We start from the raw sequence: 12,965 nt of genomic DNA on the forward strand, positions 1-12,965 counted from the left end.
GAATATTGTCATGACTCATCTTAAAGAGAGCTTGTCCTTCAGATAGCAAATATTCTGGTTGAAGAACAATCTGAACTTATAATCAGAAAAAGAAATGAGAACAGATATGTATTCTGCATATTCAGTTGAAGAAATGAGTGTGATTTAGTTAATTGACTGAATGGCGTATACTGTGGTTTCCCTCTCAAGGCTGTATGAAGATAATGAGATGTGGAGGAAAGCAACTGACCTATAGTTTTTTGATGTTTTGTCTACTTCTCACTGTAATGTACGTCTCATTGTAATATGTCTGCACAATGAGAGAATATAGACATATCTATCCTAGATACTCCCTACTTACATTTAAAACTGATTTGATTTGACAAATTTGCAAGGAATTTTGAAACCAAGTGGTATCTTTGATATTTGCTTATTTTCATGTTGTTACCTAGAATACTTTAGCTCACAGGTATTTTAAAGGTAGAGTTCTAAGAATGAACCTGAAATTATCAGAGCGTTGCCATGTACTTTGGAGACAAGAATACAACGGGGTCCTCTGTGGTTTACCCTCAACGCTTTGTATGTGAATCAATGTTCAAGATAAATGAGCACTCATCAGGTGGTATGTAAAGTAGATCTGCATAGGAAATAACTAAGAATACTTGCTTGGTATTCTCATGTTTTGCTCTACATTTCTTGTGTGGCCTTATAACCATCACTCCCCTCTCTGTGCCTCGTGAATCTGTCTGTAAAACAGGAATAAAAGATGAAATATCCTAATGATGTGGTTTTACAACTTTTCATCAGTACATTCACTGATCTCCCCACTGAAAATCAGATGGACTTCCCTACTGAGGGTCTTCCCCCACAGACCAAAATGTCTTGGTCCTTTCTTTGACAGCAGTACCTCACAACCTAACCTCTGAGCAAGAAACGGTAGTTGCACTGTAACTGTGTGTATGATTGTGAATTTGATGAGGCCTAAACTGGTGTCGATTTCATCGAAAACACAAAAAGGGATGTTTGCTTCTTGCTACCTACTGAAAATGCTTTGCATTTTATTCAGGTACTTTTTTTTTAATTACACTACCATTTCCTCCTCAGTTCAACTCATAATAAGCTGCACAATCACCTCTGTTAAATTGTGCAAGTAGCATTGCATTATCCTAGGCAGCCACATGAGTCACCACAAAGTCAAGGGTTTGTAACAGAGCCAAAAACAACCGCTTCAAGCTGAAAACGATCTTTTTCCCTCACCTCCCACAGCTATAAAGTTCCACCCGCCCATGTATCTCAGCTGCCCCTCATTATGAAGCTCATCACTCATTTCAGAACGGGCGTTCCACGCAAAATGCCGACTTTTTCACTTTATTGAACCGCCAGCGCGGGCTGTCGGGCAGCCTGCGGGCACTACGGCAGCACCCAGGCCGGCAGTAGCCACCACCGAACGGCTGCGGTGCGAGGTCTCGGGGCCTGCTCCCCGCAGCCCGCGGAGGCCACTTTCCCTCCCCTCACGCCATACCCTCCCAGCTGCCGCGCAGGGCCCCGCGCGCAGGCGCAGCCTCCCGCGGGGCGGGGGCTCGGGGCGCTGCCTGACGGCGCCCGCTAGCGTGCGCGGCCTCCCCGTGCTGCGGAGGGTGCGGGCGGTCGCCGTAGCGACGGGCGGGCGGCGGGGCCGCTGAGGGCCGGGCTGGGGCACCGTGGGCACCTCGTTCCCTGCCCCGGCCTCGGCCCCCAGCACCTCGTCCCAGGCGGGGCCGGGCCGGGCCGGGCCGGGCGCTGTCTGTGGAGGGCGGCGGCGGCGGCGGCGGCGGCGTGGGGGGTAACGTAAAAATGGGTGAACTTTCACTCTTAAATATGTTTTGTTTCCACTTTTTTAGGAGGAAACATTAATATTAGGAAATGGCAGAAGCAATTTTCCGTCCCCCAAGAAGGAAAAGAAGAGTGTTTGAGTCGTATGAATCCCCCTTTCCCGTGGATGTAGGTGGGAAGGATTTCAGAATATGCCAGGCTGAAATTATGAACAACAATGTTATTGTGAGGAACCCCGAGGACATAGAACAGCTCTATAACAAGGTGGTGTACAACTTTTGCACAGTACTTTTAGTGTGTAAACACAGGTAGAGCATAATGTTTATTTAAAATCTGCTTGCCTCATGCTTCCTTGCCCTGTTAGCCTCCGTTAACCCTCCATATCTCCCTCCTCTCCAGAAATATGTACAAAGCATGTGTTCTGTAACAAATACAGAAAGTACTTCATCCTTAACCCAGCAAATAAATACCAGAATAAAGTGACATGAGCAAAAACAAACAAAAGTTCATGTCTGTTATGTTTATTTATCTTTTCAACACTTATGCAGCCTTGCAGAAGCATTTTCTCAGAAAGTTGGAGTATTGATGTGTTATAAATGCTTGTAAAATTCTTTTAAGCTCAGAGTTTATTGAAGTTACTTCTTGAGTAATATGAGCTATGAGCCCTTTATGTCTGAGTACCATTTCATCACCATTCTTAAGCAGTAGTTTTATCTATGTCTTTGTTTTCTGTTATGCGTTGTCACAGCATTAGGTGCTCTCTTCTGCATCTGCTTTCAACAGTCTGCTTAGAGGTGTCATCTGACAAATATTTGAAATTGAGGAAAAAGACCCAAAACTCCCCTGGTTAAAATTTTGAGTGCAAGAGTACTGTGCATGGGTTATGCTTTCCCATTAAATCAACTTTGATCCAGCTTCTAGAGGCCTAATCCCAAATTAAGACTGGTCTTAAAACTGGTTAGGCACTGTACAAAGGTGGAAAAAAATGTAGTCCCTGGTTCAATGAAGCTTACTAAAACAGAGACAACAGATCAGTGCAGACCAACTGTGAATGCAGCCCTTCACCAAACTGGCACAAGAGGCTGTGCTATCAGGCTAGTTATCAGAAGCTAAACAAAAAGCTTTAGGCTAAGATTAGATGCTTAAGATTTCAATTACTTTTTTTCAGCAGATGAGGGCAGTAAATATTCTGTCACTTGAAAAGAGGTTCATTTTTGTCTGATAAAATAAAGATTTTTTCCTTATCTTTGAAGGGTTATTTTGGAAAAGGTATTCTTTCGAGAAGTCGACCAGCGTACAGCATTTCCAATCCTTTCCTGGTTTCCAAATGGCAAGGTAAATTGTGCCCATTTGTACTTTATTCACTAACTAATAATACTTTTGATTTATCTTCACTTGTTGAAGATATACATGTAAAAACAGCACACAGAAACAGAGTCTCTCTGTTGTGTCAGATCAAAGTTCCATCTATTCCCATATCTTGTCTCTGATGATGGCCAGTACAAGATGCCCAGGAAAAATACATATGTTGATATCTCCCTAGCACATACTTCTAACCTCCACTGATTTGTTTTGGAACTGTGTTAAGTAAAGGTGTATTCCTGGTACATGTCTTCCCATAACTGTCCAGTTTTTCTAGGTTTTAATCTGCAGTTTTTAGTGTCCATGAAACCATAAGGCAAGGATATGTGAAAATTGTATATCTAATAGTTGCTAATTATATCTGGTGTGCTCTTGGTTCCTTAGAGAAAGACTGTCATGCTTTATCCATCTGTTCCATGACAACTACGTCTACACAGACCTTACTGGATTTTATAATATCCTCGCAGAATTGTCTTTTTAAAGGCTGGAGAAAAATAGTGTATTTAGTTATCTTGTGCAGACAGTTTCATCTTCATTACCTCTGCACCTTTTCAAGTTCTTGTGTGTCCTTGATACAGGTAGGACCAAAATGACACAGAGTACTGAAAATACACTAATAATTGAAAATTATTAGGCTTTAGATTATCTCAATGATCAAAGTCACGTGAAAACTTTTTAATGTTGATGAAGCTATGTATGATTTTTCTTAATACAGGTGCTAATGTAAACATGCCCATAATTACATCAAAAAAAGTAAGTCAACTTATATTTTTTACAAGAATAAAGTCATATGTAGAAGGTAGGAGTTTCTATTTAGTGTTTTATCTTATTGGTTTTCAGGTTGTTGGTTATATAAATGCTGATGACTTCTATTTCTTTCCGTTGTATTTCAGTTATAAATTACATTTGAAAAAAATGAAATAGGTGATACTCAGTTTGTTTTTTCGTGTAAGCTTATATATATTAAATGCTAAATAGAAGCCAAGACTGAGTGCATGCGTAGTAACATGGTAATTAATTCATAGTAGCAAGCATAGCAAACTTGTTCCTCAGCTGAGGAGGAGAAGGAAATTTCTGGGGCTGACTTTAAAATCTTTTACAGTTCCTTAGTGAATTAATATAGAGCTGAAGCAGCTCTTGAATTTTTATATTACGTAAGTGCTTTACCTTTTTCCCATAGGCATTGACAGTTTGTACATATAGCAAAACAGTGTGGGACCACATATTTATTTTGTTCTGCTTAAATAGTGTATGATCTAATCAGTGCATACTAGTTACTGTGTTTGCTTTTATTCTATGATGACAGGGGAAAAAATACTATAAAATTTAAAGTTCAACTTCTTCAGTCTTCAACTTTAGGTAAAATCGTAGTAGCAACGTTACTGCTACTACAATTACTACTACTTGCAGAAACACTTGCCATGCTTATGAGTCTACTTTGTAACTGCTTAATGTGTTAGCAGGTAGTGCTGAGCATTAGTGAAAGTAGCATTGCATTGGTGCAGAAGGTGCACTGTGTCTGTCTCAGTAGATTGGGAAGCGCCAATTGCATGGTAATTAAGTCATTGAACAAAGAGGAGTCTTTTTTTGTAATGAAGTACGGCACTGAATTATATGGCTTTGTTATGAGACTTCAGGGAGGACTGGTACTTTGTGTTGACACATGAAATTTGTGTTTAATTGCCTTTGCAGTTCATCATTACCTGGTCTGTAATTGCTGTGTTAGAGTTTCGTTTTGAGAAGTAAAGCACGTTGTACCATAATTGTCTGGGTTTGGTTAAGGACAACTGTGCTCAGCTACCTGTAACTTTCACAGAGAGATTAATGTCTTAAACTGGATATTAATGCTCTCTTCAAGTTGAGAACTAACACCTAACATCTGGGATTATGGTAATTATTAGAAACTGTAAATCATATGTACAGTTTTCAGCTAATAAATCACTGAGAGATGAGAGGAATTTGGTTAAAGATTTTTCAAAGGTAGTTAAAATCATGTTTGAAGATAACTGTTCTCAGCGGTTGGCTGTGTAATAGATGAAGTATTTAAGAGCTCTATATTCAAATTCTTTGTTGCAGTTTTTAAAAATGTGAACTCTGATACCAAGATGTTTTTTTCAGGGAATTAGTACTTAAGGCTTGCTTGGGGGAACTGAGTTTTTGCTTGAAGTTTCTGCTTCTTGAAACTGTATCAGAGTAGTTCTCCATGCATAGTTCTCGTGTAGCATTCTGTAGCCCTGTTTGTTGCCACAGAAATTTTAAAAGTCAAAACAAAGCCAAAGAAAGTAGCAAAATCTTGGGTGTTCCTTCTTGTCTGAAGTTTTCTGAGGAGTGGAGTGTCCTCTCGTGTTTTATGGGGCGGTTATTGGGACGCGTGTTCAGATTTGTTTTGTGAACCGTGTTGAGCCTTCCTTTGTCATTTTTTTTTAATACGCTTGTTTTTAGGGTATTAATTAGAGGTTGTAATGCTCTAGAAATCTTCATTTATTTTACTTGTTTCCTAGGTACCAGTGTCGTGTTCAGTGGGCTAAAAGTATTTTGCAAGAGCAAGGACTTGATGACTGCTCCATTACTGAAATTCTTGAAAATTACACTAAGCCTCTTGAGTTGCCACTTCTGGAAGAGGAGGGAGCTGAGCAAACTGGTGACAGTTGCAAAAGCACGGGCCCAAATACAGAAAATACAGAGCTTTCCAGACATTCTTCTGCAGACACTGGAAGTGTAGTAGCTCTAAGTCCTGAGTGCCATAATGAAGGCCACCAGAAGGCCTGTTTGGAAAGAGGTCCAGTTTTGGATCCTGTGGCTGCATTTGGCCCTAAAGAACAGAAGACTGCTGACTTGAAAGAGACAGCTGAAGTGTCTTGCCAGAAGCATGTTTTTTGCATGCATTGCAACTGCAAGGCTAAGGAGAGCACTGAACAAAAATCTTGTGAGATGGTCAAGTCAAAAGAATGTGCTCCAGAATATGTATTGGTGCAAGAGGAAGAGGAATATGGCTTATGTCCTGAAGGTGACTCTGCTCATGAGCAAGAAAATGTAAGGCTAAAGAGTGTCCTGTTCGTTCAGAGAAATTATATAATCACTGCTAATTTAAGAATATGGTGTTTTTTCCAGTTTAAAGTTTTAGTAATATACTAAATTTTTGTTGTAGCTTGTCAAGAAGCAAAAACTGGTATGTAGAAGAAATCCATTTAGGATTTTTGAATATTTACAACTCAGCTTGGAAGAGGTATGTTTCAAATAAATAAGTTGTAGTGTGTGTTTTAACTGCCAAAAGTAAGCATTGATATATATTACATTGTAATTTAATATCTGTCCCTGAAGTACAGGGTTCTCCCGTGTCTCCTAAATATTTGGAATGTTTTGGTCATTAAACTAATTTTTGAAGAACCTGCAGTAATTACAGGAAATGTTTGTTTAAAAAAAAAAAAAAAAGTAGGGTCCAATCCCATTTGCTTCTCCCGCTGACATCAAAGAGACCAGTTACAGGAGTTAAGTGTAGAAATACGAGGAGTATAATATTTATATAAATCTTGTTTCTGTTGTGCTACTACTAAATATATTCACATGTTACTTTAATACAGTGCCTTCAGGAGTCTACAGTGCGTGCATAGATTTTTTTGTAGTTTTGTATTAGATGAAATTTAAAGGTTGTAAAGAGCTCAAATGAAAATTTCGGGCAACTTGTTTGTCTGACAACATTAGGATTCTTGTATAAAATGAACATGAGCCTTTGTTGTTGTGTGAAATATGAACTACAGGAAGAGTCTAGATACCAGTTAAAATTTACTCTGTTTATTTTTTCAGGCTTTTTTCTTGGTGTATGCTCTGGGATGTTTAACTATTTATTATGGTGAGGTAAGAGATGAGACTAACCTTGAATTAATGGGGATGCCATTAGTTTTGAACTGTTTTGGACTGAAATTTTTTACTGATTATGGCAGCATTGTATGCTGTTAATTCCAAAAGAGGAGAAGGCACAGTAATTGGGAAAATTTTATTACGAATCTGTTTTAAAAATACTGGTCTGAAAATGTTATGTCTACCAAGACAAATGTATCTAAACAGGGTCTTTCTGGAGAGAAAGTTTTCTTGTTGTAATTTATGCTTTAAATATAGGGAAAGGAAGCATGGGAGGAATAATATGGTGGATATTCTTTCTTTCCTGAAACAAGAAAATTCTGTGGCGTTTTAAGCATTAGTTTATAAAGATATCAAACTACTGCTAACATAAGAACAAAATAATTGCAACCTATTCTTCTAGTTTAAGATTTATCAGATTTCCTTTTAAACAAGAGCCTTATGGGAGTGATCATGAAATGATTAAAAAACTAAATGGAAACTACAGGTTTCTGTCTTGTACTTAGGGATTTCACATTTTATTGCCTGAAGTTCGTTCTCTTTGCAGTGGGACTGTGATATCTGACATTTTGCTGTTATGCTGTACTATACACGGTATTCTCTATGTGCTATAATATTAATATAGTTGTGTTAATGTGTTCACTTGACTTACAGGAGCCCTTAACAATTTTGAAGCTATGGGAATTTTTCAGTGAAGTGAAGCCCAATTTTAAAACTACTTACATGGCATATCATTACTTCCGCAGTAAGGGCTGGGTCCCCAAAGTTGGACTGAAGTATGGAACTGATCTCTGTGAGTAGCTTCCTTTAAAAAATAAAATATTTTGCGACTGACTTCCTTTCAGATATGACAGCCAGTGCAAGACTTTGGTGCCAAAGATAAATTCAACAATGAGGAGATGCATGACTGGAGAAGGCTTTGCTGCTTGTAGTTGGCAAAAGACATCTTTGGCTAGGCTATAGATTAGCAATACAGTTAGGATGTGAATGAAACATAACGTCACGTATTCAGTAGCTGAAGAGATAGCTTGAAAGGCCTTTTATTTTGCATAATGAAATCAAGAATTAACATAGGATTGCAGGAAACATTTATTTTATCATTAAAATAGTTAGCAATGTCCATAATCCCTTACCGAGTAACTGAAGAACAAGTATGTCAAGATTGTGCTGGGCTAGTCCTCTAGATTAGCGTGTAGGTTTGGCTGAATTCAGCTTCCTTGTTCGTAATACCCAGGGCTATGGATAGGGTTTTGGTATTGATCACCTAATGTACATGTGAAATTTATATTAGTGTGGTCATCATTCATTTGTGTTCTGGCCTGAATGTGGTGGTCAGCATATCGTTGCCTTTGGATTTGTGCCAAACAAAGTGGATTAGTTTAACGCTGGCAAGTGTTCGGCCCACTCTTGAGCTCCTCTAGCATCTTGTTCTTTGACAGTAGCTTCTTCGAGTTGGTATTGCTAAGATTGTGCATAATGGATAATTTGCAAATCACGATTGCCACTGGAATGAGGAGCTGCTCATGCTTTTCCTGATGAGGTCTAAGCTAGCCAGCCATATAAGAAAGAAAGCCTGTGCTAGATAGTCACCTCTTACAAGCTCATGACAAAGGGGAGACAGGAAATGTAACCATTTAGCTCAGTTAACCACAGTCCAACTTCTATGAATCTTGTCTGTATGTGAACATAGAGAAGGAAATTTTAGTGGGTCTACAGACGGAAGTGTGGCAGTGTTTAAGAACTTGTGTCTTTAGCCTCTCCTGAAACCTGTGGAAAATGCCCACTTTGAACAGAAATTCACTGACTTAGTGATCTTCCACTTGTATTCCAGTGGCTCAACTTCTATTGCAAAGACGGTGTTAAAAGCATGAGTCTGTTGCAGAAAAATTCCATCCTAAATTCTTTTTCTCTGTGGCAATTGCTAACTGTCTTTTGGCTCTGTTTTTGTTTTTTTTTTTTTTTCTACCTGCCACTATCCTGTCTGCTGCTCCCATATTTTTTGTCTCTCTTCCCTCCCTCTTCGCTTTCTGGGACAACTTAACTCTGAATTCAAAAGTGTTGAAGTTTTGTCTTGTGTAATTAAAATTTATGAAGCATCTGAAAATATTTACGGACCCAGATATGAAACTCAGAAGGAAACTTTGATTATCTAACTCAGGTGTTTCTCCTCCTTTTCAGTGCTATATCGAAAAGGACCCCCCTTCTATCATGCAAGGTTTGAAGCTGATGTTTTTTATGAACTTCTTGGTTTTAAATTAGAAAATTTCTCTCACTATTTTAGTATCTTCACTGATTAAGCACATACTCTTCACCCAAAATACTTTGTCAGATGTGTTCATTTAGCAGAGGTACTAAATCACACAATTTTATTGAATTCTTGTGACAGTAGTAAGATGTTTAAAGTTAAAAGTTTCAGTAAGCATATTTCACACTCATATGATGAATGTAATTTAATTTAGTAATAATGACTTTAAAAAATATATAGTATGAATAACATGTAATTTGGTTGGAGATTTGACCCTCAAAAAAAAAAAAAAAAACACACACCAACTTTTAAGGGATGATTAATATCTTTATTCCTTAGCTAGTCAGGTTAAACTCCTAAATAGTAAATTGATTTTAAGTGTCAGATTGGCATTCATAAGAGAATAGCTCCAAGTACTGGCAGAAGGGTGAGGAGGCAAAGTGCCAGTCAGTGTATTCACAATTTCATCTTTTCTCCTCTAGCTTATTACAGACTTAAGCTTCAGAGCTTGCTTACTGCATGCTGGCATATTGCTTAACACAGGTTTTTAGGCTCTATTCTTAAGATACACGATCTTCCTAAAACAGTAATTTTCTTTCTGTGAATTGTCCCATCTGCTTTGTTTTCCAGTTACTCTGTCATTGCTGAATTAGTGGATGACACTTTTGAAGGTTCTCTTCGCAGACCATTCAGCTGGAATTCCTTGTCTGGCTTGAACAGAACAACTGTTAATGCTTCTAAGGTAATTGTGTAAGCTACCCATTTTAAAATAGCTTTGAAATGACGAATACACAATTTAGTTCCAGAGAATAGAGAGGTAGGAGTGAGGCCAGAAAGTGAATCCTTCTGATTTTAGTCTGCAGAAGAACATACTGAGTTGCTAGTAGGCAAACAAGTTTCATTTGTCAATATCCACACTTCTGGAAAAAGCTTATTAAAGTTCTGTCCCCTGTAGGAATTTTAAATGTTGCGTGAAGAACAGTTAGAAAGACATGAGGGACACTTCTTTTCTGCTTATCAGTTCCAATTTTAAAGTCGTGTCCATCTATCAGGTTTTCCTTTTCAACTGTAGAATTTAAAGTTTCCCAAAGATTTTTCTGTGACAGAGCCTTATGCATAATGCTTTTATTCTCATAGTCATGCTGCTCAGGTGTTGTGTTACAATTCTAGTTTATTTCATAACGGTATTATGCTTTGATAAGGAAAATGAGGTATCCAACTTGTACAGCTCTTGGTTTGCAGAAGATGTCTTGTAGGAAACTTGGTATCTGCACTTCTAATTAATCTAAAACTTGTATAGAAAGAAATCAGATGAAATTCTTGCATTTTGTTTACCAACAGGAACTTATGTTATGCTATTTGATTAGACCATCTGATATGACTGAAAAAGAGATGTCCACACCAGAATGTTTGAAAAGAATTAAGGTTCAGGTGAGTAACTCTCTCCTTTGCCTGTGTAGTTTAGCCTTGGGGCAGCTGGACAGCTAATGACTTATCATAAGAGCCCCCTTGAACTGCTGCTTGCTTTTTAGCATGCTTTGTTTTTGCATGAATAGCTGCAATAAAATAGCTAGATCCCTTTGTGCCCCAAGGCAAGAGAAGTGTATGACATGCCATTTAAACACTTTAGGTCTTCCAGTCTAAATCTGTATGTTAGTGCTATTGTGAAGCATTTGCATGAGAAAATATAACTGTGGAGACTAAGGTTTATGGATGTTTAAAAATGGAGAGAAACATGAAAGGAACTCACTTCAGGAACAAATATAGTCATCTGTTTAAGTTTTTCAGCAGTTACATAATATATGTCAATCTGTTAAGGCTTAATCACAGTCTCTCACTGATTTTTAGCATTTTTTTTCCCTTTTCATTACCATAATAGGTATTGTTGTTTTTTTATTTCAGGAACTTATTGTAACTCGTTGGGTGTCTTCCCGTGAACGTAGTGAGCAAGATGACCTTTAACTGAATGCATAAGAAGAACTTATTTTTTTAATACATTGCATTTTTTAACCTGATCTCACAATGAACCATTGCCTCAGAACAGTCTCCACCAACATTCAGTTGGTGTGTATAAATGTTGTCTAAAATTGAGGCATATCCTATTTAGTGGAGAGAATGTCGTATTGAAAAATAGTATGACTGAGCTCTAATAATGCATATGAAGGGGAGGAATTAAAGCTGTGTCCCAAGTCAAACTACTATGCTGTTTCCTTGTAATTCATAAATTTTAAATTGTTTATAAAATGTATTATTTTGAACAGTGACTAGACTGTAGTGATTAGTAATGGTATTTTTAATACTCTGACAGATTCAGGCATTAGTGCTGAATAGGCAGTATGGCTTGCAGAGCCACTGAAGTGCAAAACACAAATCTCTGACTGAAAGCCTAAGCAATGTGGAATCAAATGGTTTTCTAATAATACCTCACAGATTCTTCAAAGTTGAACTGGGGAGTTGTAAGGCTTGCTTAGTTCTGTGGTTCACACAGGGACATAGTCTTTTTTCAGAAAAAAAGACTTAAGCTTGAAAGGGAGAGTTTAAAAAAAGAAAAAACAGCAGTAATTACAGTGAGTCAGATAGATAACCTTTCTGTCTTTAAACTAGGCAGCACTTTGTCTTCTGTACTTACATGACCATAAAAATCTCTGGCCTAAAATGATGCAAGTCTTATAAGTGCTATGGAGACATGGTGCCCTTTGTTGGCTTTTCTTTTGATTTGGCTTTTGCCTGTTGCTCTTTTCCTTTGCTGTGCTTTTTTTCTAAATTGGCATTTATTCACAAGTTCTCTCTAAAATTCTTTTGCCATTGGAAAGATGATGTCAAGTGATTGTTGTCTGAATATTTTCTGGTGGTTGCCATGTTCACCTTAGTCAGTCAGGTTTTCTTGGCTTACCTCTCTCTCTTCCCACTCTCAACATCAGAACACAACAATAAACAGTAGGCGTGCACAATGACAAAAACCAAACCCTATGCCCCTCAACCTTGAAATACTTTTTTTTTTTTTTCCAGTTGAACTAAATCCATGTTAATGTTGCTGGGAGGAAGGCTTGGCTTAATGATTCAGTTGGAGGCTTAGGATTTGAGATACCTATGGTACCATTCATCTTCCACTGGAAACTGACCTGATGTGATAGACTTGATGAAGTTGTACAAACTTAGATTTGGGAAGAGATTTGATTGTTGCAGTATTTGAGCATTGTAGGTCTTTGGAATGTAAGACCAATCCAGGCTCTTAGGTGGCTAGACCCTGGAATTCAGTGGTCCCAACTAAAATGCTTATTTTCACAAGCAATGCTCAGAATTGATGAATTCTTCCCAGAATGTGCAAGGATTTCAATTACTTCTGGAGTCTAAGCACCTAACAGCAATTTTAGGTGTTAGGCAGTAGGAAGTGCAGGGACGCCTTTCCTCGTTTGGGTAAGATGTCTTACTGTAATTGAGATTTGTAGCAGAAGATTCCTTACTGAAAGTAAGAACCAAATCTCGTAACATCAAAGATCAGTATGTATGGATCACCCATTTAAAACATAGCAGGTGATATCTCCTGGCTCTGCTCTGTGCAAGAACACATTTAAGTTGCCCATCCAGCTCTGGTTTCCTTTGCCTTGAGAAAGTAAACTTGTTCCTTGAAAGCAAGATGCCCAAACCACACGTCAGTGTCCTTTACTTGTTCTGAAGATGGGTTACTGTGCCCAAAATAGTGAAGATT

The 12,965-nt window shown here is 38.2% G+C and overlaps 1 protein-coding gene across 3 annotated transcripts; it reads left to right on the top strand.

Annotated features, from left to right (window-relative positions):
* Positions 1 to 1,287: 1,287 nt before the first annotated feature.
* TSEN2 (tRNA splicing endonuclease subunit 2) lies at positions 1,288 to 11,455 on the top strand. Of its 3 annotated transcripts, none has more exons than XM_050712771.1 (12): positions 1,288 to 1,442; positions 1,860 to 2,055; positions 3,045 to 3,126; positions 3,869 to 3,905; positions 5,655 to 6,186; positions 6,302 to 6,379; positions 6,958 to 7,008; positions 7,666 to 7,804; positions 9,190 to 9,226; positions 9,887 to 9,998; positions 10,598 to 10,687; positions 11,159 to 11,455. In XM_050712771.1, exons 2-12 carry the CDS (start codon positions 1,882 to 1,884, stop codon positions 11,216 to 11,218), a joined length of 1,392 nt encoding a protein of 463 aa, XP_050568728.1. In that variant the 5' UTR covers positions 1,288 to 1,442; positions 1,860 to 1,881; the 3' UTR covers positions 11,219 to 11,455. The 3 variants fall into 3 exon arrangements, with proteins under 3 accessions (XP_050568728.1, XP_035414208.1, XP_035414207.1); XM_035558315.2 differs by lacking the exon at positions 1,288 to 1,442 and adding an exon at positions 1,483 to 1,616; XM_035558314.2 differs by lacking the exon at positions 1,288 to 1,442 and having other exon boundaries at positions 1,726 to 2,055.
* Positions 11,456 to 12,965: the final 1,510 nt, after the last annotated feature.

Source organism: Cygnus atratus, chromosome 10 (genome assembly GCF_013377495.2).
Source record: "Cygnus atratus isolate AKBS03 ecotype Queensland, Australia chromosome 10, CAtr_DNAZoo_HiC_assembly, whole genome shotgun sequence".
Lineage (NCBI taxonomy): Eukaryota > Metazoa > Chordata > Aves > Anseriformes > Anatidae > Cygnus > Cygnus atratus.